Genomic DNA, 25090 nt, shown 5'->3' with positions numbered 1-25090 from the left:
TACCAGGCTCCTCCGTCCGTGGGATTTTCCAGGCAAGAGAACTGGAGTGGGGTGCCATGTCCTTCTCCAGAGCTTAAAGATTACTGAGCCTTTTTTCTTAGAAACAAGATCAATCTAGCCAACATTAAATAGTTGAAAATGTTCAGAGATGTCCATTGGGAATTTAGGAGAGGCAAAAACTCTGAGCGGATTCCTCCCTAGGTTGAGACACATGTCAATCTAGGCACAAAGGTTAACAAGAAAGCTGGTGACAGGAAAGAGAAACCTCACAGCAAGTGAAAAGTGACAATAAGATGGTTTTCAGGTGATTCGTGGGGTTGTTTGTTTGGAGATATATTTGTTTGTTCTGGGTAATATCAGAAGTCTACCCTAAACTCCTCTGGAGTGAGAAAGGGTTGGTTGGCTTAACAGAAGAGGGGACATGTCCCTCAGCTCTCTCCCAAATAAGCCTACTTACAAAATTCTCCTCTGTTTTGCTACCTTTTACATCATCCAAGTAGGTGTTTTGGGCTCTGGGAAATGCTTCTTGAGAATTTACATTTAGTGTCTACAGTGATTCCTCACTTGGAAATGTCATACCTATTGTGTATTGAGGTCTGGATGAAAATTCAATTTTAATACCCTGTTTCATACACACATAAAATTGTGCTATGGTGGTGGTTTAGTTGCTAAGTTGTGTCTGACTCTTGAAATCCCATGAACTGTAGCCCACCCGGCTCCTCTGTCCATGGGATTTCCCAGGCAAGAATATAGAGTGGGTTGCCATTTTTTTCTCCAGGGGATCCTCCCAACCCAGGGATTGAACCTGGGTCTCCTGCACTGGCAGGCAGTCTCCTGCATTGCAGAAAGATTCTTTACTGACTGAGCCACCAGGGACGCCCACCTGTGCTAAAATTGTGCTATAGAAAAAAAAAATTTTTTTTAAGGAAGAGTAAAGACATGCTCAGGGGGATTCTGTGTCCAATGATCTGTCATCAGTCCATAAGACGGGCAAATAGAAAGCCCACCAGACTTTAACAACGTCCCTATAGGTCACCCCAACTAGCCTGTGAGCCCCTTGAGAGCAGAAACCACTCCACCCATCTCAGTGATCCAATTGCCTGGCTGGGCACCTCACAGCCAGCTGCTTCTCAGGACGAGAGGCGGACGGGTGAGCTCAGCAACTCCCCTCCCCACGGCTGTCCTGCACCCCCCCACTCAGCACGGCAGCGCACACTCGACCCTCCGCCTCTCCTGCACCGTTTGTTCCCTTCCCCCCACAGTCCTTCAGACTCCTGGAGTAGAGCAGGCTGGGAGCTGACATTCATCACCCAATGACTGCAGTACAGCGGCCCCAGAGAGATGGCCAGGCAGCACACTTTTCAATTACCAGACTCCTTAGTTTGCCGCTTTGATGGAAGGATCCCTCTGAAGCACTTTCTGCTTCCAGCCAAGCAGGGGCAGGACCATCTCAGCAGATAGTGAGTGCTGCCCCTGACAACTCTGATCCCCGAAGCTGCAGTTGAAGCCCTAGCCACAGCAATTAATGCAAAGATAGCTTCTTGAAATGTGACACATCACAGCTTTGAACCTGACTCCCATGAGCAAAAGTGTGATACAACCTCACATTTCTGCCTCAGGTGGCCTCGGTCTCACCAGACTGTCAAACACAGATCAACTGAGCTGATGGAAAATGCTTTGTAAAATGCAACACGGATACTGACATGCTTACTATCTGAATTTAGGGTGTTCCATTCACTGACGCTTTCTAAGTAAATGCTCAATCTCCATGAACCAGGCCACCTGCTGAAGCAGGTCCTGAGCTGACCGACGAGTCAACATCCAAACCAGACGTCCTGCTGAGCACTTCTGCTGGATGTGCAGGCAGGGGACCAGGGACTTGGGGTTCAGAAAACCACCTTAAACTTCAGCCTGTAGTGCATGTTAGCAATCCTCTGTCGATGGGATTGGGTACTGGAATGGGTAGCCATTTCTTCCCCCAGGGGATATTCCCGACCCAGAGATCAAACCCCATGTTCCTGTATCTGCTGCATTGGCAGGAGGATTCTTTACCACTGAGCCACCTGGAAAGCCCTGCTTCATTGTGTAAGATATTAAAAAGTACACCCCTATTCTGCAGATGAAAACCCTGAGGTTCGGGGCGGGGGGATTAGGTGATTTGAACAAGGTTATGGAACTGGTGGGGGAGGAGGAAGCAGGATTCAACTGCAATGTTTTCAGTGCAAACCACTGCTCCAGCATCTCCAGTATTTACCCAGTGCCCATCTGGGCAGTACTCCAAGGGCTTCACATGCATTCTTCCTAGGATCCTCCCAACCTCCCCAAGCATCAGAAATCACCATAAAACTCATTTTATAATTAGAAAAACCAAGACACAGAGAGATCGTACAATGAGTAAGCATTCACATTGGGATTTGCCTCCCGAGGTCTGATTCCAGAGTCTGTATTCTAATGAGCATCTAGCCTTTTGCTAAATGGAAGGAAGAGAAGTTGACCCTCAACCACTGTGGGATGGATGGAGTTCCTCTTTATTGCCCCACCCCCTCTCACGTTCTCCCAACCCAGTCTACACTGGCTCCATCATCTGTTCAGATACCTGGAATTCTCACTCCTCTTTCCTTTCATCAATATCTGCCATTAGGAAAGGATTTTTTCAGCTATTCGCACTTTAGTAAGAATTTTAATTCCTATGTTTACTTTCTCAGGGGTTAATTGTACTTGAAGCTGACTTTCTATTGTGGAAAGGAAGGATCCCTTCTTTTCCTTACAGTTCCCAACTGGAGGTGACCTCCAAGTCACTCTGTATACAAAGCAACCCTCAATCTGGAACATCACGAACATGACTGAGGCTGCCTGAAATTCCCAACAAAGAGTTCCCTTCATAAAGCTCCGCCTGGACCCCAAGATATACATATACACCCAGGGCCCTGGAAAAAAAAAACTTCAAAAGTAACCACTCCATCTCAGGGAGGCCAGATGAGGGCACAGTCTCCACTTCTTGGGCATGGACCAAGCACACACCCTGTGTTAAGCGATTCACTCTGCATTTACTGCCCACGAATGGATCATGTGTCTTTCTTCAAATGCTCATTTTCACCCTGGGCTACCTCTCAGAATAACGGATCCCATATGTTAACTTTCCATCATAGAAATAAACTATTTGATTTTATTTACCGCAAAAGAAACGAATCCTCATGGAATTCCACCAAATTCTGTAATATTTTTTCCAGGCTTTGGTGAATAGGCATTCCACAGGTACTATGTACAGTGTCTATTCCAGGTCTTATGTTCCATAGTGTGAATCCAGAAGTTAATAAGACACAGATCTTATTATATACTATATAATAAGTCTAGTTCTTAAAATATAACCAAAAATGGCGGATATCATTTAATGATATCAGGTAATATTAATACTGTGTGTCAAATACTCTACTAAGTTCTACACGGGGATCATCTGAAAGTACCGATATAAGGAAGCAGTTAAGAAAGTCACTTTGGAGGCCTTTGGAGGCAGAACGCCTGGATTGAGGTCCCAACCCTTCTACTTACAGCTCTGAGACCTTGAGAAGCCCTAACTTGTTTGCCTCAGTGTCTACAGCTGCAAAATGGGAACAACGGTAACACTAGTGCCTCCTCCAAAGCACCATGTTGAGGATCCGTGAGTTAGAACAGCTCAAGACCTTGGAGCAGGGCCTGGCTCTTAGTAAGCGTGATGGAAGACATTTCTATGACTATCGTTATTGTCTATCCTCTCCTTTCATCTTCACAGCAACCCAGTGAGCAGGGAGCTGTCATTACCCCATTAGCAATCAAGCCTGCAGACATTTACTGGCTTGCTCAAGGCCACACAGATGGTGTCCAAAACTGTAATTCAACACCACGGGGCAAACTCTCAACTGGGCCAGGGAGGGAAGCAGCCAGACAAAGGCTCAGCTTCAGCGCCCTGCCCATTGCCCTGTGCTTCCTAAAAGACCAGTGCATGAAGTACGCTTGAAGGTCCACAGAGGAGGAAGGAATAAGCTCTGTGGGTAGTCAGGGAGGGCTCTTGGAGGAGGTGACCTTGAGCTCACTGCCATTAGAACCCCAAGAGCTGCAGCACATTGAGAAGCAGAGGGTGGAAACTTCTCCGGGAGGCAAGATTCAGTCTCTGCCAGCCCATAGAGGACCACGTTCCAGGGGATCTCACGGCTCTTTTGACAGGTCAGCCCCCTCCCTCCTCTTTCTGGCTGACACCAGCGTGGGCTTTCACCCCTCCCCACTCAGAGGGTGGACTAGAACCATGGGGTCCAGTTCTGACGTTCAAGGGCTGGCAAATAAATAGAGCAGAGAGTAGATAAGATGGAACCTGGCTGCCCCTGACCTCACACTGGATCTGAAGAAGTAAGTGAGCAACTGGGCCCTGTAAACTCAGACTCTTGAGGTCGGAAGAGAACTTCCAGGTCACCTACTTACTCAGAGCTTCTCAGACTTAGCGGACATAGCATCATCAGACAGTCTGTTAGAGTGGATCCCTGGGGGTTCGGGGAGAGGTCTGAGAACGTGTATCTCTCCTGATCCCCTGGTGATGCTCAGCCTGCCTGCTGGTCCTGACCACACTGAGGCGCACTGGTGTGGTCTGTCCTGGCTCAGGAAAGAGCAGTCTCAGCCCCTCCCAGGTAGAGTTCTGCAGGTGGAGGCCACCCAGGGCCAGGGGAGACAGAGAGAGCTGACTGCCCACTGGGGTCGCAGTTGCTAACATACCTCCCTGTAAAATGAGGGGTGGAATGCATGATCTCGGGGTGACCTTTAGATCCAACACTTACATACTTGAGGAAAAGGTTGGAAGAGCTTCTCAAAGACAAAAGACCAAGGAGCCAGCTCAAGGGTCATTTCTATCAGTTGAGCCCATGTCAGGGGCCCCAGAGTTCCTCATGCCCCTCTAAGTAGGATGGGCGATGCAGTGGTTACCGCCTGGAATTCCTTAACTGTCAGAGGGGGAACTCTGCCCAGGGGGGCACTCACTTGGGAGACAGATTGCATTTTGGCCTCCAGTTCTTCACCCCTCCTTGGAACCACACATTTTACACAGGACTCTGCAGTCGCTCCCGCTAAAGAGTGGAGTATTTTTCCCCAGCCCTGAGTTCAGGTGAGGCTAGCGCAATGAGGTCTTGATGACAGTGTCAGACCCAAGTCTCAACCTTCAGTGGCCTGGCTTGCTTTCCCTGTTCTCTCCCTCTTCTGGGACTTCCCAGGTGGCACTAGCGGTAAAGAACCTGCCTGCCAGTGCAGGAGGCACAGGAGATGTGGGTTGTATCCCAGGGTCGGGAAGATCCCCTGGAGGAGGGGATGGCAACCCACTCCAGGACTCTTGCCTGGAGCATCCAAGGACAGAGGAGCCTGGTGGGCTACCATCCATTCACAAAGAGTCGGATGCAACTGAAGCCACCTGGCATGCACGCACGCTCCCACTTCCGCCCACAGGAGAATATGCTCGTCTAGAAGGCGAGGCACTGAAGCAGGGCCAGGCCACCGTGGTCAAGTCCAAGCAACATCATCCAGTTGCCAAGTGACCCCAGGACATGAGCAAACCTGGCTGAGGTCAGCACAGTCATCCCGCTGAGCCTGCTTACCCTGAGCCAACATGAGGCCCCAGAGTCACACCATGCTTCTCATGGAGCATTGCTGAGAAGCTCTGGTTGTTTTTAATGCAGCATTTTGGTACAAATTCTTTTCAGAAGGATGAATTTCTCAGGATACAGAGAAGGTTCCCAGCAGAGGAGCAGACCTTGCTGGTGAGCCCAGGTCACTGTGAAGGAACGCACCCGGGACGAAGGCAGACACTTACCCCCGATCTCCTGTCCTCCCAGACGCAGCGTCGCCTGGCGGCTGTCCTGGTCGTAGGTCACCCCGGGACAGGAAGCATCAGCCTGGGCTTCCGCAGGGTCCCTCCAGTCTCTGACGTGACACAGCAGAACATCGGGGGAGCTCAGCAACCCACAGAGGAGAGGACCTGCAGAGTCACGAGACAGAGGAGAGGTGGGTGTTATGGGAGACAAGCAGGGGCCCCTTGGAGACGCACGTCTGCGCCCTGAGAGGCTCGCAGGATGCAGGCCGGGAACCAGTCCTCGGGAATGGGCCCAGGAATTCAGGAGCCTGCTTTTGATTTGGCCCATCCTTCCCCGATCGTCCTGCAGTTGTCTTACCAGCCAAGTCCAGAGAGGAGGGCCACCACTTCCTCCAAAACAAGAGCCCTTCGTCACGGGATCAGCAGCAGAGACACCTCTGATACTACCAGGGGTCCTATTGCCAGCGGCCTCTGTCTCCACTTTCCACATTTTTGAGGCTTCAAGGAAATAAACAGTGCCCACCCCACCCCCTGCATCTCCAATTCTCTCTGTGTCTCTCTCACACACACACACACACAATCAATCTTGAAGAGCTCAGGATTATTTTTTTAATTTATTTATTATTATTATTTTGGCCACACTATGCGGTGTGTGGGGTCTCAGTTCCCTGACCAGGCATTGAGTCCACACAGCCAGCACTGGAAAGCGCAGAGTCTTAACCACTGGACCGGCAAGGAAGTCCAAGGAAGGCGTATTCAGAGTCAAGGTACAGAACTGTTAAGACCCAGGAGCTGTACACTCAGGGCACAAGCCGTCCTGGTAGGAGATGAGCTCCTCGTCTCTGGGTGGATGCAAGTCAAGGCTGAGCACCCACGTCCCTGGGATGCACAGAGAGGATCCATTACTAGATCTGGCAGCTGGAAAGCATTGGACTACTTTGTCTTGAATATACCTTCTAACTCTGACTCTTAAAAAAGCTGCCCCAATGTTATGACTTTATTTAGTAGCAGAAAGACCTACCTGCCCGCTAACTGAATTTGATAGTGATTATAGTTAGATCAATAAAGGTAACTCAAATGTTGGGATGCCTGTGACATGTCAGCCACTATGGTCAGTGTTTTAAGAATATTAATTCTCTTAATTCTTATTATTTTTTATCTCCTTCTCCAGATGAGGAAACTAAGCCTCATATAAGTACATTGCTTAAGTTTATTGAGATTTAGAAATTAAGTAATTTATATACCAAATGAATTTATATACTATATACCAATTTATATAATGTATATACCATATATAGCATTATATGGTATATAATTTATACCATATATACCATTACATGGTATATTATTTATACCATATACACTCTTACATGGTATATTATTTATACCATATATACTGTTACTTGGTATACAATTTATACCATACATACCATTATATGGTATATAATTTATATACCATATACCAATTTGGATACATAATCCTGTTAGGCAGTACAGTTGTTCAGATTCTCCTGGGGGGGGCAGAATGGAAATACACCACTTCACATCTCCCATCCCCTGTTATCCTAACTTATCTCCAAATGCAGATACACTTCAAACCTCTCTCACCAAAATGTCCCCAAAACAGATGACTCACCAATGTCCAGCTTATAAATTTGACGTTTTGTTCTCTCCTATCTCACTTTTAACTGAATAGCTAAAAATCACCGTCACCATTACTATCAGCAGCATCTCCGTGGTGAACGTTACCTCAGAGACCCAATAAACTAACTTGGTGGTTCTCAAACCGCCTGGGCCGTCATATCAAAGTCGCAGAAAGGGCTTTGAACACGCTTGCTCCTCAGCACCAACCACAGAGGTGCTCATCCGACCATGCAGGCCGGTGGAGGCGGGTGCACTTTGGTGACGTGAGCTAACACGGCTGAATCCCAGAATCCCCGGGCTGGTGAGGCTGCATCATCTCACGGATGGGGCAACAGAGGCTGGAACGGGAGGCTGGTCTGTCCCAGCTGGAACACGGGGCAGCAGGGAAGCGTAAGAGCCCGCGGAGAGCCCAGAGGAGCCTGAACTCTGGCTGCCCGTCTCATAAACCAAGAATGAAAATCCTGGTCTTAAACAAGAGGCAGGTCGTGTTTTCCCTCCGCCTCTCAGAGCTGGGAAGAGAAACACAGGCTGCTTTCTTCTTTAACTAGCATCCAGTGAGCAGTGCGGGTGTCTGAGAGGTGGGTGCTGGCTGGAGATTTTTTTTTTTTTTTTGGTGTTAACTAGAGCATTTTATTAGTTAGAATGGTTTTTAAAGACTTGCAAGCTTTTTGTTTTTAAGATTTTTTTTCTTTATTTTTTTTCATTTATTTTTATTAGTTGGAGGCTAATTACTTTACAATATTGCAGTGACTTTTGCCATACACCGACATGAATCAGCCATGGATCCACACGTACTGCCCATCCCGAACCCCCTCCCATCTCCCCCCCCCAACCCCCCCCACCATCCCATCCCTCTGGGTCTTCCCAGTGCACCAGCCCCGAGCACTTGTCTCAGGCATCCAACCTGGGCTGGTGATCTGTTTCACCCTTGATAATATACATGTTTCGATGCTGTTCTCTCAAAACATCCCACCCTCGCCTTCTCCCACAGAGTCCAAAAGTCTGTTCTGTACATCTGTGTCTCTTTTCTGTTTTGCATATAGGGTTATTGTTACCATCCTTCCAAATTCCATATATATGCATCAGTATACTATATTGGTCTTTATCTTTCTGGCTTACTTCACTCTGTATAATGGGCTCCAGTTTCATCCATCTCATTAGAACTGATTCAAATGAATTCTTTTTAATGGCTGAGTAATATTCCATGGTGTATATGTACCACAGCTTCCTTATCCATTCGTCTGCTGATGGGCATCTAGGTTGCTTCCATGTCCTGGCTATTATAAACAGTGCTGTGATGAACATTGGGGTGCACGTGTCTCTTTCAGATCTGGTTTCCTCAGTGTGTATGCCCAGGAGTGGGATTGCTGGGTCATATGGCAGTTCTATTTCCAGTTTTTTAAGGAATCTCCACACTGTTCCCCATAGCGGCTGTACTAGTTTGCATTCCCACCAACAGTGTAAGAGTGTTCCCTTTTCTCCACACTCTCTCCAGCATTTATTGCTTGTAGACTTTTGGATAGCAGCCATTCTGACTGGTGTGTAATGGTACCTCATTGTGGTTTTGATTTGTATTTCTCTGATAATGAGTGATGTTGAGCATCTTTTCATGTGTTTGTTACAGCTGGGAATTTGAAATCACTTTGCTGATCCCGCAGGCCAGCTTCAGTTACACCAGGCCACGCAAGGGTCGCTGAACTCCACTTCCCAGTGGCTTCAGCTACTTATTGAGGTACAAGTAGGCTCATGAATGTAGGTATGGAAGTCTCATGAGTTTTCACTAATAATTATCAGTGGAAAGAAAGCCATTTCAGGGTGGGAGGTTGGAGGGGGTGGGAACCTTGCTGGGGAGGAGGGGACAAGGGAGCAGAGAGACTCTTGCAGAAATTAAGTGCCTTCCCAGACAGCAGGGAGGGGATTCTGCTCCTGGGTACGAGCAGATCCAGCCAAAACTTCACAAGTTAAAATTCCAGGTCTGCCCACCAGACAAGACTGGGAAACATATCTGCCTGCTGGTTGATGTGTGTCTTGAAGAAAAGCTTAACTTGCTGCATTTCGAGGTCGCTGTTCAAACCCACATAATTCACAGATCAGGGTTACACTGAAGGGGAAGGCTGGCAAGCTGCTAGCCAGAAATGTCATGGAAAATAAAGGATCATGTGGGCTCATGGCTCCATGGAACAAAATAATTATTCCGTATATGATCCTATGGAAAATGAAATCAACATTTCCAACTTGAAAAACCCTATGGTCTGGTGAGTAATTGGACACCTGGGGAAATTGTGGTGTCCTGAGAAAAGACATTTAGTTTAAAGAAGCAGAAATCATCCTGGATTTGAATTGCAGGGTTTCTAAATATAGGCTGACATAGAGACATATTCAGACACACCTCAGAGCTATTGCAGGTCTGGCTCCAGACCACCACAATAAAGCGAATATTGCAATAAAGTGAGTCACATGAATTTTTGGTTTCCCAGTGCATATAAAAGTTATTTTCACATTGTTCTGTAGTTTACTAAGTGTGCAATAGCATTACGTCTAAAAAAACAATGTGCGTACCTTACTTTAAAAGTACTTTAATATGCTAACCATCATCTGAGTCTTCAGTGAGCTGTAATCTTTTTACAACAGTAACATCAAAGATCACTGATCACAGATCACCATAACAAATGTAATAATAATGAAAGAATCTGACATATTTCAAGAATTACCAAAATGTGATATAGAGACCCAAAGTGAGCAAAAGTTGCTAGAAAAATGGCACTGATAGATTTGCTTGATGCAGGGTTGCCACAAACCTTCCATTTGTAAAAAAAAAAAAAAAAAACACACCATCTGCAAAAACACAACTAAGTGAAGTGCAGTAAAACGAGGTGTGACTGTGCACGCGTGTCTCTAAACACGGCAGGCGCGCATGTGCGCTCAGTTGCTAAGTCATGTCCAACTCTTTTGTGACCCCGTGGACTGTAGCCCACGAGGCTCCTCTGTCCATGGGACTCTCCAGGCAAGAATACTGGAGTGAGTTGCCATTTCCTCCTCCAGGGGATCTTCCCGATCCAGGGATCGAACTCGTATCTCTTGGGTCTCCCGCACTGGCGGGCAGACTCTTTACCTGCTGAGCCACCTGGGAAGCCCTCTAAACACTACTCAGCCTGCAAAGCCTGGACTAAGTCTCTCCTCTTCTAGACAGCCCTCCCTGGCCGTCAAGTCCCCTTGGCATCTTCCTCCTTTGCACTCCAGTCTCCCAAGGCCTCAGACCCTCATGCCATCTTGTGTATCAAGCCTGGTACGCAGCAGAACCCCACACATGCTTGGACATGTCATAAGCTGGGTGACCAGGAGCCGCTGGTCTAAATTCTCTGAGCCTCAGTTTCTCTGTCTGTAAAAATGGAGCTTGAAATACTTCCCCTGAAGACAGCAGCAAGGAGAAACGTGGTGTTGCCATGTGAAGTGGCCAGCACAGTATGTGACCTGTTGGAAGGGTCACAGTCGTCCCTCATTTTGCAAATATCACCTTCCAAATGACGGTGGTCCCCTCATGCCTGCTGCTTCCCAAAGCATTCCCCGTGCTGTGCATACTAGCTTCAGCAACCCTCAAATTTTCCAGACCACAGGTCGCACAAGAGGGAGGAGGCTCTGGCCCCCACTGTCACCTTACCTCCTTGGACCTGCACGAGGATGAAGCCATCGCAACAGGAATCATGGTCACAGGTGAGAAGACAGAAGAGATGGACCTCGGTCAGACTGGCTCCTGAGGCTGAGAAGGCGACGGGACTGTACATTCCAGAGAGTGCACTTTGGAAACCAGTTTGTTCAAATCTTTTCTGACCTGTGATGGTGAACTCCTGGCCTGGGAGGAAAGCAGAAATATAAACTTTTTCAAACTCTAAAAGGAACGCAGACTGTGCTGGTCACACGACAGTGGACCCTCTGACCACAACCGGGGCAGAGTTCAGTCCAGAGAGATGTCCTCTGTGTCATAAAACCCCTGGACCTCCCGTGGGTGCAGAGCATGGAGACCTGGCCCCAAATCAGTGGACCCAGACAAACGCCCACTGCACCTTGGCGGGTCTGCAGGGGAGATGTGGAGAGTGGGCATTTATTATGGTTTTATCACCAGTAAATAGCTTCTGAGCTCTAACTGTATACATAGACACCAGACCACACGCTTTGCCCAGACAACCTCACTTCAGGCTCAGCGCTCTGGAGTTGGGCTCGGCCTGCTCTGCCAGCACGTGCATTTCTGTAACACAATGACGAGAACGCATGGTGCATAGGCAGGTTGGCTGCTGCGATGCTGAGTCGCCCTGGTTGACCTGCAGTGTCCCCAGCGTGTCCCTGCTCTGTGCCATCAAACCACAGGCCAGTGCAGCACTTACACACACAGCCAAAGACAGCGGGCTGCAGACACACAGCGCTACGTGATACCCAGCAGCCCACAGGCTGCTTCTTGCCTCAGACAGGCCAGTTACTTTTAGAGCATCCTTTTGCAAATATGAGGTTTTTTATCAGATATATATACACATATATTTCACTATAGCCAAAATGTCTGTTCTATTATTATGTCCATTTTACATTTGAGGAAAGAGAGCCTTAGCAAGTGAGCAGTCTGGCCTAGGTTTACACAATTCGTCGGTGGCAGAAAGAACACCAGAGCCTGTGCTTAAGGTCACCCTGACCTCCCAGTGGCCTAGCAGTTCACCAGGTTTTAACCAACTCACACACCTAAAGCTGCGGGAGACCTTACAGCCGAGAGTGCAAGCTTCACAACCAGACAGACCCAAGTGCAAACCTTCGCAGCACCCTGGGCATGTGAGTTCTTAGGTCCTCAGAATCTCAGTTTCCCCTCCTGTAACCAGGCATGTAACCCTCGCAGATGATGTTGAGTGGATGAAAAGATAGACTGGACATTAAAAAGTTGAGCCATAAACCTGGCCCTTAGCTGACACTCAGTGGATATATTACAGGTGTCCAAAAAAGCCAGCATCTTTTCCTCCAAGCCCTGGCTCACTCAGCCCCTGCTGCCTGACTGCCCTCTAACAGTGCCAGGCCCATCATGCACCAAAGCCCAGCTTAACTTAAAGAGCCCATGTCCCAGCTTTATGGGGTTAGAATTCACCTCTCACCCTCAATCTCTCTTACACTCTGTCTGTGCCTCTACTAAGGCTCTGCCATCCTTCACCCAGCAGTTAAGCCACTTGGGACAGCAACTGCTCCCACACCAGCTGTGATTCCTGGACCCAGTCCTGCTGTCAGAGGCGGGAGTCGCCAGCCATGTGTGACTCCTCGAATATCAATTCCAGTTCATCAGAGCCATGTTGCAATAGCCACATTCCAAGTGCCCAGTGGCCACGCAGCTACCGGCTGTCCTGCTGGACAGCAGAGACATGGAACATTTCCACACCTGCAGAGAGGGCTGCCCGGACGGTAGGGCCACGTCTCAGCTCACAGGGCATCCTCCATACAGCCCTGCACAGAGGACCACCTGCCCTGAGATGTGGGCACGTGGGCCCCTCCCCATCCTCTGTTCTGACATCTGAGGGAAGTTCCTTCACTGAGCACTCAAAGCAGTTCATGTCCACTTTTCTTTTCCTTTTTAAGTTGTCATAAAATATAATGAACGATTTACCATTTTAACCATTTTTAAGTGTACAGTTCAAAGGCAAAAAGGTACATTCACAGGATCTGCAGCATCACCACCATCTACCTCCAGAACGTTTTTCATCCTCCCAACTAAAACTCTGTCCTCATCAAACACTGTCTCTGCATCCCGCTTCCCCCAGCTCCTAGTAACCACTGCTCCACTTTCTTCTCCATGAATGTGTCTCTTCTAGGTACCTTACGTCCATGTTTACCCCAATGTCCTGTTTCATTTTCAACAAAGCACTGATCACCCTCTGAAGTGCTCTTGTTGTTGGATCAATTCCTCTATCAGCTGTGATTCTGATTTTGATCAGAGGTGCATCCACAGCACCTGTTGAAGTGCATATCCTACCACAGGCTCTGGGTAAACACATACGGGGTGTGCCGTGCTGGGTTCACCCACATGGTGGTCGAGTCCTGAGCAATGGAGCAGATTTGGGAGATCCTCCCAAGCTGGGGGAGTCAGGGCCTGAAGTCTTGGGTTCCCTGGATGGAGTGTGACCAGATGTTTCCTGTTTCTAGGCTTCCTCTGTGAAACGAGGGCTAGACAATCTCCAAGGAACCCTCAGGCCCTGACTCCCTTTTACTCTGAAAAAGCATGTGGTTCCTCCTCCATGGTCAAGACCACGAGCTTGGGCAGAGGATGGCCCTGAAAGACAAGCCAAGTTGTAGCATCTTCCAGGTCACCTAAGCTCCAGCGTGTGGACGGACATGCTGACTACCTACTGGGCGCCATGGAGTTTTCGAGAGACCTTCAGAAGCTGTGTCCTTTCTACCTCAGCTGTGGCACTGTATTTCCACTTTTACAGAAAGTAAAATAAAGAAGGCATTCCTGATCAAAGAACTAGTACGTTGGGGGTGAGTCTAAACCCAGATCAAGTTTACCCCACCTCCCTTCTTTTTCCATTACACCACAATCCAGAATGGCTGGGTCTGTGCGTTTTCTGCTTGAAAAAATAAAAAGCAAAACAAAACAAAAAAGGGCAAAAAAAAACAGTTCTGTCCTTGATTCAGTTTGGCAGCAAAGAAACTTCACAATTTCCCTCGCAATTTTCCTCCAAAGTATAAACTTTCAGGAGATGAGAAAAAAATAACAAACACTTAAAAAGAAATAAAATTGCATTAAAAAAAATGATAAAAGGCCAAAGCAGAGTTTTCAAGAACATTTTTGAGAGGGGTTACTTGTTTTATTTGGGTTTTCTGTTTCAGAAAATGATCTCTGTGCTCTGTTATTTTTCAAAACGGGTAGTAAAAATAATTGGAATAAACACTGGGGCAGAAATTCTAAAACCCTGGCCAGAGATCAGAGAAAACAGAACCCTGCTGGACTCCCTCCTCCCAGGGGAGCTCTCATTTAAGACAGGGTGGAGGTATTAGGTGAAAGAAGAGCCAGAGACCGAAGGATGTGGTCGCTTGTCCCTGCCATGGACCAAGCCTGCTATTGGGGTCAGCTGAGGCACTGGACCTGGGCGGACCGAGCCTCCCTGCAAGTGCCAGCTGCTCGCAGGGCGAGTCTGTGGCTGCTGGTGGCCAGGCTGCCTGCCCAGAGCCATGGACCTAGGGGAGTGACATGCTTGCCACCTTCATTCCAACCCCCTAGTCCTTGCTCAGGCTCCCTGCCCTGTCTTCCTGTCCAGAGCCACAGCCTTGGGCCTTTGGGAAACCATTGGCAAGAGTGAAAAGGATCGTAGAAACCTCCACTTGCGCTTGCTCTTCACCACATGCCTCAGGCTGTTTTAAAAGCATTGCATCGTTCTACAGCACCCTCTTTCCCACCTCCCAACAACCTCGGTCCACCTGCAGCTCCTGTTTGACTAATGCAGGCCCAGCAGCCTGTGATGCCAAGGAACCTGCCCAAGACCACAGAGTTGGCGGCATCAGGGCCCGGGTCAACCCATCAGGTGGGCTCCAGCGCCTCACCCTTAACTGCAGGAAGCGAGGCCAGGGGGCCCTGACTAGCAAAGGTATCACAGCTCACGGGCAGAGCCTAGTCGTGGCCCCGCGTACAGGGCAGAAGTGTGATGCCATAGGATTCTTGGGAGAGGCCCATCGCTCCTCCCACATGTGTTACAGTGACCAAGAAGTGTCGCCCTGTCCCCCTCTGTGAGGCCGCATGGGGGATTCAGACACACTTAGGCTCAAACGCAGATCCCCGATTTCTAGCAATACATAAGCCCTTGGGCCACTTTCTTAATCACTTTGAGCCCCAATTTCCTCATCTGTAAAACAGGGATTATGACACCCTTTTCACCTTCCTTCGAGAATCTCTGTGAGGGGAGGAATGAAAGGATGTATGGAGAAGTGAGACATAAACTATAAATTATGAGATACCCTCGCTACTCAAAATGTAGTCCATGAACCAGCAACTTTGGCACCCCTGAGAAGTTATTTGAAAGGCAGAATCTTGGCCTTACCTTGAGTTATTGAGCAAGAATATTGGAGTGGGTTGACATTTCCTACGCCAGGGGATCTTCCCAACCCAGGGATCGAACCCGTGTCTCTTATGTCTCTCGCATTGGCAAACAGGTTCTTTACAACTAGCGCTACCTGGGATGGGCCAATGGTACTGCGCATGCGCACTACAGCCGGAGGCGCTCCTGCGGTGCAGGGTGGGGAGAGACAAGTGCGTGGAGGTCTGGACTGCTTATGAGAGAGAGGAGAGTAGAGAGGAAAGCAGGTGGGGTGGAGGTCCCTGAGATGGAGGGCCGGTACCAGCAGCTGCAGGGAGCTCCGGGCCCATGGCCCTGCTGGGAACGCCCCGGTATCACAGGCAGACTCAGAGGTCTGCACGGGGCACGGGCTGGACTCAGCTGACTTTGCCTGCAGCTTTCGTGTCTGCTCTGCAATTCAAGCCTTCACCTGCAGGAGGGCCTCCGCCGTCCCTTGGGGCCAGGGGCAGCGTGCCTCCCCTCTAAACTCGCCTTGTGGGAAAGAAGCTCCAAACACTGAACACATGAATCCAGTGGGCCCCTCCAGTCATCCAGATCATCAACCTACCCCTTTTCAAATACACAGCTGGAGGGTCTCCTTCCCTGCTCCTCACTTTCACCTGACACCGAAGACTTCCAAAGCTGGTGGCCTGCGAGGTCTCCAACGTGTCTTCATCCTAAAGATGGAAAGAAGCTCCATTAAAGTCCTGTGATGTTTACCATAATAATAAATTCAGCAAACATTGACCAAACTCTACCCAAAGTTAGGCTCAGGGGCTACAGAGATAAATAAGAGAGGAAACCTCCTCCTTAATTTCTCCCCTTCTACTGGAGCACGCAGATAGGTAAGCAGTAAATTCCAGCCAGAGTGTTAGCTGCAAAGATACATGTCATAAAAGAGGAGATAATTACCCCCTGAAAAAGGAGTGCTTAATTCTTTGTGTGTGTGTGTGTGTGTGATTATCTCTTGTAACTTCTAAAACAGCTCTATCAGGTAGGTGTTATTGATATGTGCATTTTAAAATAAGGAAACCCAGGCTTAAAGAGGATGAGTAGATTGCAAAATCCATGCAGCTAATTATGGAGAGGAGAGATATGAATCCCAGCTGGATTCTATTTTCCATACAACCACTGGGCGACACTGCCAATTTAAGTGTTCTGGGGAGAGGGCAATCAGGAGTGGTTAATTCTATTGAGAAACAGAAGCTAGAAAGTTTTCCCAGGAAAAGTGAATCCAGGTGGGGTTCTGATGTATAAATAAGAGGTTGTCAGGGGAAAACAAGGGGTTTTAAGCAGAGGACATGGCAGAGGTGGAGACCCAGGATCCCACAGGTGTTTCGATTAACTAGGTCCAGTGGTTCTCAGGGACTGTCTGTTACAGGGATGGGAGGCAGGTGGTGGGTGGGAGAGAGAGAGGCAGGGGCCAGCCTGTGAAAGACCTTGTTTGGTGCACGGCTTGTATGTGGTGAGGATCAGGGGAAGACTCTTTAGCTTGAAAATAAGGAGGTTAGACATCTATAAATCGTGTCGTTCTCGTTTATCTCTGATCTCTAGTTCCAGAGCTCTTGCTGTGTGGGTTTGGTGGGATAAATCTGTATCCATTTGTGTCTTGCTTCTAGTAGTTTGACTCCTCCAGAGTTACCCAACTTTGAGTTTCCCAGTTCAATTTTGGGAATTTGGGGAGGACAGAAGCTAAAACAAAGGCTTTTGGAAAGCAATCACTCTCCTTGCTTTTTAGATAAAAATCAAACTCATTGAACAGGTGGTATGCAGAGGGAAGAAAGGCCTTTAAGCAGGAGACATTCTGGCAGGTGGAAAGGACCTGAGTTTTAGGTCCCAGATGACAGGAACCCTGACCCATCTGCTGAAATTGCCGGTACCCTACCACTTTGACGTATGGAAAGAACAATTTCATGTGGCTCTAATATTTAACTTATCTTTTCCTTTTTAAAGTTATAATCATATTTTACGTCTACAATGAGAAAGAATGCTGGAGTCTGGGACTCAGATGGTATTTGGGACTCTGGTGTGTCCTGTGACCCAAGTTGCCCAGTGAGATAGGGGGTGGGGGACAGAGGCAAGGGGCTCATCACTGCAACCCTCTTCTGATGAATCTACCAGGAAATGATGCTGCTCAGATGAATAGTCCCTATGTCAGCTTCATCCTGAGCCATCACCAGTCCCCTACAGTTTCAATTTCCCAAAATCCCATCATTTTGAAGAAATGGAGGAAATGTGGGACCACTTGTTGATAATCTCATTCCCTCATCTGCTCAGAGTGGTGTCGATTCAACGAGGGCATGTCCGATGTAGGACAGACACAAGACAGAACTTCCATGCGGCTGCCACGACTCACCGGATCGGAAGTCGTGCAGGCGATGTTGTCACTTGCCCAAGCATAGAAATCACAGGACACTTGTGATCCTGCTGTGGACACCGTGAGGAAGCCGCAGGCCTCGTCCAGTACACAGTCTGCAAGAACCAGGGGACAGTCAGCTACCTGTCTCTCAGCGACACAGAGGACGGACAGACACAAACGCCTACTCCCTGCCCCTCAAACACACATACACACTGTAACAGTGACTACTCGTGGAGGACTGGAGGATTATGAGGAAGTTCTTGTGAAGATGAATGCTCAATATGTGGTCATTGTTATTATTCGTCTCTGGCCTCACCCTTGAAATAGACAGCTGCATCTCCTGAGCTGGACTAAATGCTCTACAAAGAACAAATGTCCCTCAGTGCTTCTCCATTAACATCTGGCAGAGCCTCATTCTTGGCAGGCAGTGGATGCACTATAAACTCAGAACTAAAATTATGAGTTAGATGTACATTTTGGAAATCAATTGACTTACACAGTATTTCTGAAGAAGTATATTTGATTATGATCTCAAAGGTTGTACTTGATGTGTCTTGCAAGATCAGCACTGTGTATTCCTATGGCACCACCCACGTGCCCGGCCCCCCATCGCCCCTCACCTGCCAGGCACTGCATCAGTGAGGACTCAGAACCGGCAACTTCAGACCTGACCATCACAGCCGCGTCAGCACTGAAGATCACCTTAGATTCTGGAAGCTTCTCAAATTTCCGCATCACTGAAATGTAAGCATATCCGTGAAATTTGAGTCTGAAGAGTCTGGGGTCTCTGCAGAGAAGCCAAAAGGAGCTTTAGGTCAAGAAATCACTTCATTGCTATGCTCACACGGGTGCTCCAAAGAGACAAATTCCCTTTGAAGGGTAGTTCCAGAAGCTGCCTCATAGCTAACACTGAGAGCTATCGCTCATCATGTCTCCTTTTTTCCCATCTCATTGTCTGAAAGTAAGAAGAATATTTAATATATGTTAATCCTCACAACTCCCTTTTTCACATTGATACTGATTTTCTACATACATTTATATTTCCTGTCCTTATCTTTGAATGCTAATAATATCTCATAATTATTTTATTTATAATGATACAAATAAAATATTTTATTTATAATGATATCTCATGTTTATTGTTAAACAACTTGACCTCTTTCTGGAAAGAAAAATTATTTTTAAAAGATAAAACACGTGCACATGGGTTCATGTAAGTCTGAATACGCACCATGTGGCCCAGACATTTTTATGATAGCATTTATCTAAATGATACGTTAGCATCTGTTTTCCCAGGTACCATCAGCACACCTGAGCTCCTATCTGTCACAATGACACAGTCACGAGTTCATGGAACTAGGCAAGAGAAGAGAAAGAAATAAAATTTCTCAAGGCTATGAAACTTGGAACTCACCCTTTACCAAGCAAAAAACAAGCAAGGCAGGTTACTAGCTCTCTAGGAATGAAACTCATTTACAAGCCAAAATGCTCAAAAGCACTAATATTTTGTAGGTAACTATCAAAAAATAAGCCCTGAAGTACCTGAGTACTGATTTTTTTTGAAGATGTGGTGGTAAATAGGTATGAATCAGACACAACCAAGCACTAAGCCCAACACATGTAAGCCCTCATCCTCACACACACCCATTGCTTTATTTTTTTTTCATTTATTTTTATTAGTTGGGGGCTAATTACTTTACAATATTGTAGTGGTTTTTGCCACACATTGACATGAATCAATCATGGATTTACACGTGTTCCCCATTGCTTTAAAAAACGAGATTGTGTCTGGGTTGATTTTCATCATGTCAGTACATTCAAGGCCATCCTAAGTAATCTGTTCTCAGTTTACTAAATAAGTGTAGGGGGAAAAAAAGTGCGTTTGGAGTGGGAATGAGAGAGGGGGTATTAATATAGCAGAAATGACAGGCGTTAAGCCTTCAGAAACTTTGATGCAAAAAACTCTCATTTTACAAAATGGCCCTCATTGATCTTAGAAGTGGCCAAGTTCATATGCTTAGTCCATAATCAGCCCTTCCCATCCCCTCCTTTCTTCTTTATTTTTTGTACTCCTTAATATTTTGTTTATAGGGACCAGAAGCTCCAATCCAGCAAATACAATCTTATACTGAGCACAGTGTCCCTAAGGCTTGGGTGGTGTGGACAAGAAGCTCACAGCCTTCTAGGAGACTAAATAAAATTTGAAGTTTTTCAGTTTCCAATTAAATTAGTCTCAGGAGCTGTAAATGTGGTAAGTTTAGCACTTCAATTAGAGAATCTGCTGATTTTCACCTAAGAGACACCACAGTGATGTCTCGACATTGCAGAGCTCTAAGAAAAAACTCATTGACAAAGAGAATAGAAACAATCTGTGAACTGAGTTACCAAAGGGTCCATGGAATATTGGGTTAGTATGCAGATGTATACATCCTCTTGTTGTTACATCCCACATGCCTTATAGTTGATTACAAATTTACATATCTAACATATTTACAGATGTCTTGGGAAAAGGATTAAAGGTCAGCATCAAGGCACAGCACCCTATTGGTCACACAGCTATTTCCAGCTCGTGAAACTGGCTACAGGAGTTCAGATGGTGGGAAAATCCCCTTCCTTTAGGTGCCCTTTAGGAGATTGATCTGATCATGCATGCTCAGTCGCTCAGTAGTGTCCAGCTCTTTGTGACCCCATGGACTGTAGCCCACCAGGCTCCTCTGCCCATGGGATTTTCCTGGCAAGAATACTGGAGTGGGTTGCCATTTCCTCCTCCAGGGGATCCTCCCAACCCAGAAACCTAACCTGTGACTTCGACATCTCCTGCATTGGCAAATGGACTCTTTACCACTGAGACACCTAAGAAGCATAAGTTCTGAAGAAGCCCAGATAATTAGAGCCATTCATTCATTGTGTCTCCAGTATTCTTGCTGAGTAAGTTTGGAGCTTTGCATAAGAAGCCAGAGATTCTGAGGACCTATCTGGAGGCTATTCCTACAACACCTCAGGGAGGCGTCATCAAAGTTGGCAAAGCTGAGCCGTGTTCCTTGTAAACATTTCTGATGCCACTGATTGAACGGGCCTTTCTGCTCCAGATGAATGAAAGTCAGAGTGAGCCAGGAACTGCTTTACAAAGTGTGCATTACAATCCACACAGCTGAGCTGGTGGTAGGGATGCAAAGAGGGCTGGAGTTAAGATGCGAGCACCCAGAACAGCAGTCATCACCACGGTCCTTGGGCAAGTGGCCTTCCTCTCCCTCATTTGTAAAGGACAGCAAAGATCTGTCTAACTGAGTCCTTAAAGTTCTGACTGTCCTTAAAGCTCTAACTCCCCTGACTGCTATTTCTGCCCAAGAGGATGGATTATGGAAAAAGCCATAAAGATTTTCATTGGATTTGCCATGAGATTTTATCCATGGACATGAAAGTTTGTTCATGGACACACATGCACAAATCCTTGGCATTTATAAGTTCTTCGCTAAGTCATTTCATCTCCATCTTGCAGATGGGGAAACTGTTGAAGGTTAGTGACTTGCCCAGCATTACAAGACCCATAAGGGCACCATTGGGATTAAACTAGTTCTGTGCCCCGTCCCATTACACCTAGGACTGTAGGACACCTGTCTGTTCACCCAGGGCTTTGTATCCATTATCTCATCAAAGAGCTGGGCTCAGTGAACATTTGTCGTTTACACAGGATGATATTGACCCTCACTGTGTCTCAGGAAGTGAGCAGGAGGCTGCCGGGGTGATGAGGCTCAGAGAAGTTGAGCAATTTGCTCTGGGTCACCCAGCAAGTAAGTTCGGGAAGCAGGACTGGCCCTCGGGTCTTCCCCTAACATCCCACTGAGGGAGAAACACTGACCACTTTTGGGGGGCAAGCTGCCCACAAGAAAGGAAACCTCAGCAGATGAATGACTTTTATATTCATTTCTCATGAGGCTGAGTACTTAGGTGTGAGGTTTCATGATGTCGGAAATATTTTTTATTTTTCCAATGATTAAAAGAGAGAGAGAGAAAGAGCAAAACAATAATAATTTGTGGATCTGGGTGATGAATATTTTTTCATCCTACTATTCTTTCAACACCTACATAGTTTAGAAGTGTTCAAAATAAAAGGTTGGGGACAAACACATCTTGCGTGTCTCTCCCATTTTAGAAAGCCCAGTGGGATTACACGCCCTGTCCCCAGGAGTGGCCTGCACGTACTCAGACACTGGGCGTCCACCAGCGGGGCCTCGGCCTCCGTCCAGGGCAGTCTCCGCCCCTCGCCATCCACGCAGAAGGCCTTCCCACTGGTCCTGTCCCTCTGGCTGGCTCGGTACTGGCCGTCCTGGTCACACTGCAGGCCCACCTCATTCTTCTGACAGTCGGTGATACCTGGAACCAAAGATGAATACAACCATCAGTGTCGTTGGCACTTCCCTGGTGGTCCAGTGGTTAAGACTCCATGCTTCCACAGCAGGGGGGTATAGGTTCAATCCCTGGCTCCGCATGGCCAAAAAAAAACTATCAGTGTTGTGCTTCTGGGGTCCCCTATCTGCCCGGCTCCCAGTCCTTGATCAGACATCCAAGTCCCATGTCTGAGCCAGACACACTCCCCCAGCTTCAGACTTGTCAGTGTCCCCACCCTGACAGAAGGACAAAGTCTGGGCTCACCTTTGGGCCACTAGGGCCTCTGTGACCTGGACCCGCCCATCTGACCCTCCATCTGCACCTGTGTGTCCACATCAGTGGGTACCACTGGCTCTGATACCATTTTCTGGACTGCGACTCTGCCCCCTGGTTCTTCTCCTGCTGCCCAACTCTCTCTGGTTCTCAGGGAGTTAACTCTTTGCCACCCAGTCGTCATTTCCTCAGGGAAGTCCCTTGATGCCCGAGTGTCACACGCTGTCCTCCAGACCCGCATCTCTGCTCAGAGCCAGAAGCGTGGTGATTATGGTCATCAGTCTGCGGAAGGACTGGTTCGCAACTGTCTGCCTCCCTCCCCCGCGGGCAGAGACCTCACCTGGTTCTGCTTCCTGTTATATCCCAGTGTCTTGCCTAGCCTCTGACATGTAATACAAGCCCCCCTGCCCGCCCTGGGCTTTGATACTGTGGTTTATAATAAGAAATACGCATCTGGTCTTGATCCGCCATGCCTGGAAGTGGACCTTCAGAGAAAGACGGTAACTCGGCCGAGGTCACAACAGGAGGAGCGAGAGTGGGGAGTAAAGAGGAGCAAATGCGTTTGGGGCAGGGATCCCGAGCCCCTGCCTCCTGCTCAGCTGCCCACCACGTGTGTATGCAGCACGCCCTCCACAAACAAGGACCAGCGCCTAGCAGGGAACCCCTTCCCAGAAAGGATCCCTCAGGCCGTGTGACAGCACCCCACGTCATCCCAGACTGCAGTGACTAGGGCCACGTGTGGACATCAAGGACGCTGTATTTCCGGCGAAGAATCTCTTCTCTAGAAGGGATGCCGGACTTCCAGCCTCGGGAATTCCTCTGACTTCTACTTCCTTAGATATACCGCCCTATTTCCACTGCTCTCCTGACCAAAAAAGACCTCCTCTATCACAGAAGGGGACTTGATCTCTTTTGATTAATTATTTTACAACTCCAAACACGACTCAGATTTCAAATAATAGTAGCCGACTCAGATTTCAAATAATAGTAGCCACGGTTGCCTCATGTTGATGCCATTTCAGACTACCATGAAAAGATGTGCAACGAGGCAAGTTATGGGTCTCTGCGAGGGAAAACCCGACCCTCCCCAGGTGACTGTTAAGTAAATAGACCGAGTGAAATCACATGACATACGGGAAGGCCACCGTGCACACAGACCCGACAGATCCATGGGCCCAGAAAGGGAATATGAGCTACACGGTGGAGGTGACTGTAGGTGGAAAACATCTTCCACTTCTAAATCTGATAACATTGACTTACAAAAATTGGAAGTTTCAGAATCAGACAATACCAAGATCAAAGGCCGGTTATGTCACTTTTTGAGCGACTTTCACACTAGCTGAACGACTTTAGCTAAGTTTCATCCGATGAGTCTTGGCTTTCTTAAACATAAAAGTTGAACTCATAATGTTTATCTGAAAGGATAATTGGGAGGATGGACTGAGACAACACTAGTGAAATGTCTGGCCTAGGTCTCAATGCAGCAGAGGCATTCAAAGGTGGTGCCCCTTTGATTATGCTATGGACACAGTGGTGCTCAAGAGTGGGCAATTTTGCCCCACACTTAAGAGATTCTTGGCATTGGAGACAGGTTGGTTGTCACAATTTGGTGTGGATGAAGGAGGTGCTTCCAGCATCTGATAGGTAAGGACCAGTGATGCTGCTAAATAAACATCCTCTCACGCAAGGGACAGCCCTCCCAAATGAAGAACTGTCTGTCTCCAGATTTCAGGAGTATCAAGGCTGAGCTGTCTTGATGTATTCGCATGGCACTGTAGGGCTTCTCTTTCGTGGCAGGACCTGTGAGGACTTACAGTGAGTCTGGCTGAAAGCTCCAGCATAAACGGTAGTTCTGCCCTCAGGACAGGGGACACAGGCCAGGCTCCCTGCCTGTTCTTGGTAGAATCCAGCAGGACAGGGAACGCACTGCTCATCCTGAAAATAGCTTCCTTCCGGACACTTGACTAGAAGAGATCAACGGAGTAATGAGGTTAAAAAACAAGACACCTACTGTACAATTACAACCTCAGAATGCATTGGATCTGTGAAATTCCAAAATGAGACGAGAACTCATTCATTCAGCAAACGCCCACTAGGAATGCACTGTGCGTGAGGCTGCAAGAGTGGAGGATAAGCCTTGAAGTAGGTCCACAAGGTTCCTGCTCTCCAGGAGCTGAGGGGCTGGTAGGATGAGAGGGTGTCTGACAAGAATGTCAGGTGCGAGTGAGGGGAAGCAGGAGCAGAGGGCATGATAGCGAGGAAGGCCCCTCTGAGAGATGACTTGTGAGACCTGATGGGTGAGGAGGACCCCAGGCAAGGATGCAGAAGAAAATTTCAGACAGAGGGAACAGCAAGTGCGAAAATCCTGAGGCAGGAATGAGTTGGATTCTCCAAGGAATGGAAAGAGAAAAGCCAAACAGAGCCAGCTACTGAGTTAGAGCTTAGTGGAGAAAGAGAAGGGTGTCATGAGATGAAGCTGGAGAACATCCTTAAAGATGAGCACCCATCCTTAGGTTGCCATGGGAACGT

The 25090-nt window shown here is 47.7% G+C and overlaps 1 protein-coding gene across 1 annotated transcript in view; it reads right to left on the bottom strand.

Moving 5' to 3' along the window:
* TG (thyroglobulin) overlaps positions 1 to 25090 on the bottom strand; it is a 234211-nt gene that overhangs the window by 164876 nt on the left and 44245 nt on the right. The window contains exons 21-27 of the mRNA XM_065903111.1: positions 24376 to 24525; positions 22103 to 22273; positions 18520 to 18636; positions 17897 to 18012; positions 16109 to 16217; positions 11127 to 11318; positions 5825 to 5989 (exon numbers count right to left, since the gene is read on the bottom strand). Coding sequence (XP_065759183.1) covers positions 5825 to 5989; positions 11127 to 11318; positions 16109 to 16217; positions 17897 to 18012; positions 18520 to 18636; positions 22103 to 22273; positions 24376 to 24525 — 1020 coding nt within the window. The remainder of the gene's footprint in view (positions 1 to 5824; positions 5990 to 11126; positions 11319 to 16108; positions 16218 to 17896; positions 18013 to 18519; positions 18637 to 22102; positions 22274 to 24375; positions 24526 to 25090) is intronic.

The sequence above is a fragment of the Muntiacus reevesi genome, chromosome 12 (assembly GCF_963930625.1).
Source record: "Muntiacus reevesi chromosome 12, mMunRee1.1, whole genome shotgun sequence".
NCBI lineage: Eukaryota > Metazoa > Chordata > Mammalia > Artiodactyla > Cervidae > Muntiacus > Muntiacus reevesi.
Note: the sequence above shows the minus strand (reverse complement) of the source record. Positions and strands in the feature narration are given on the sequence as shown.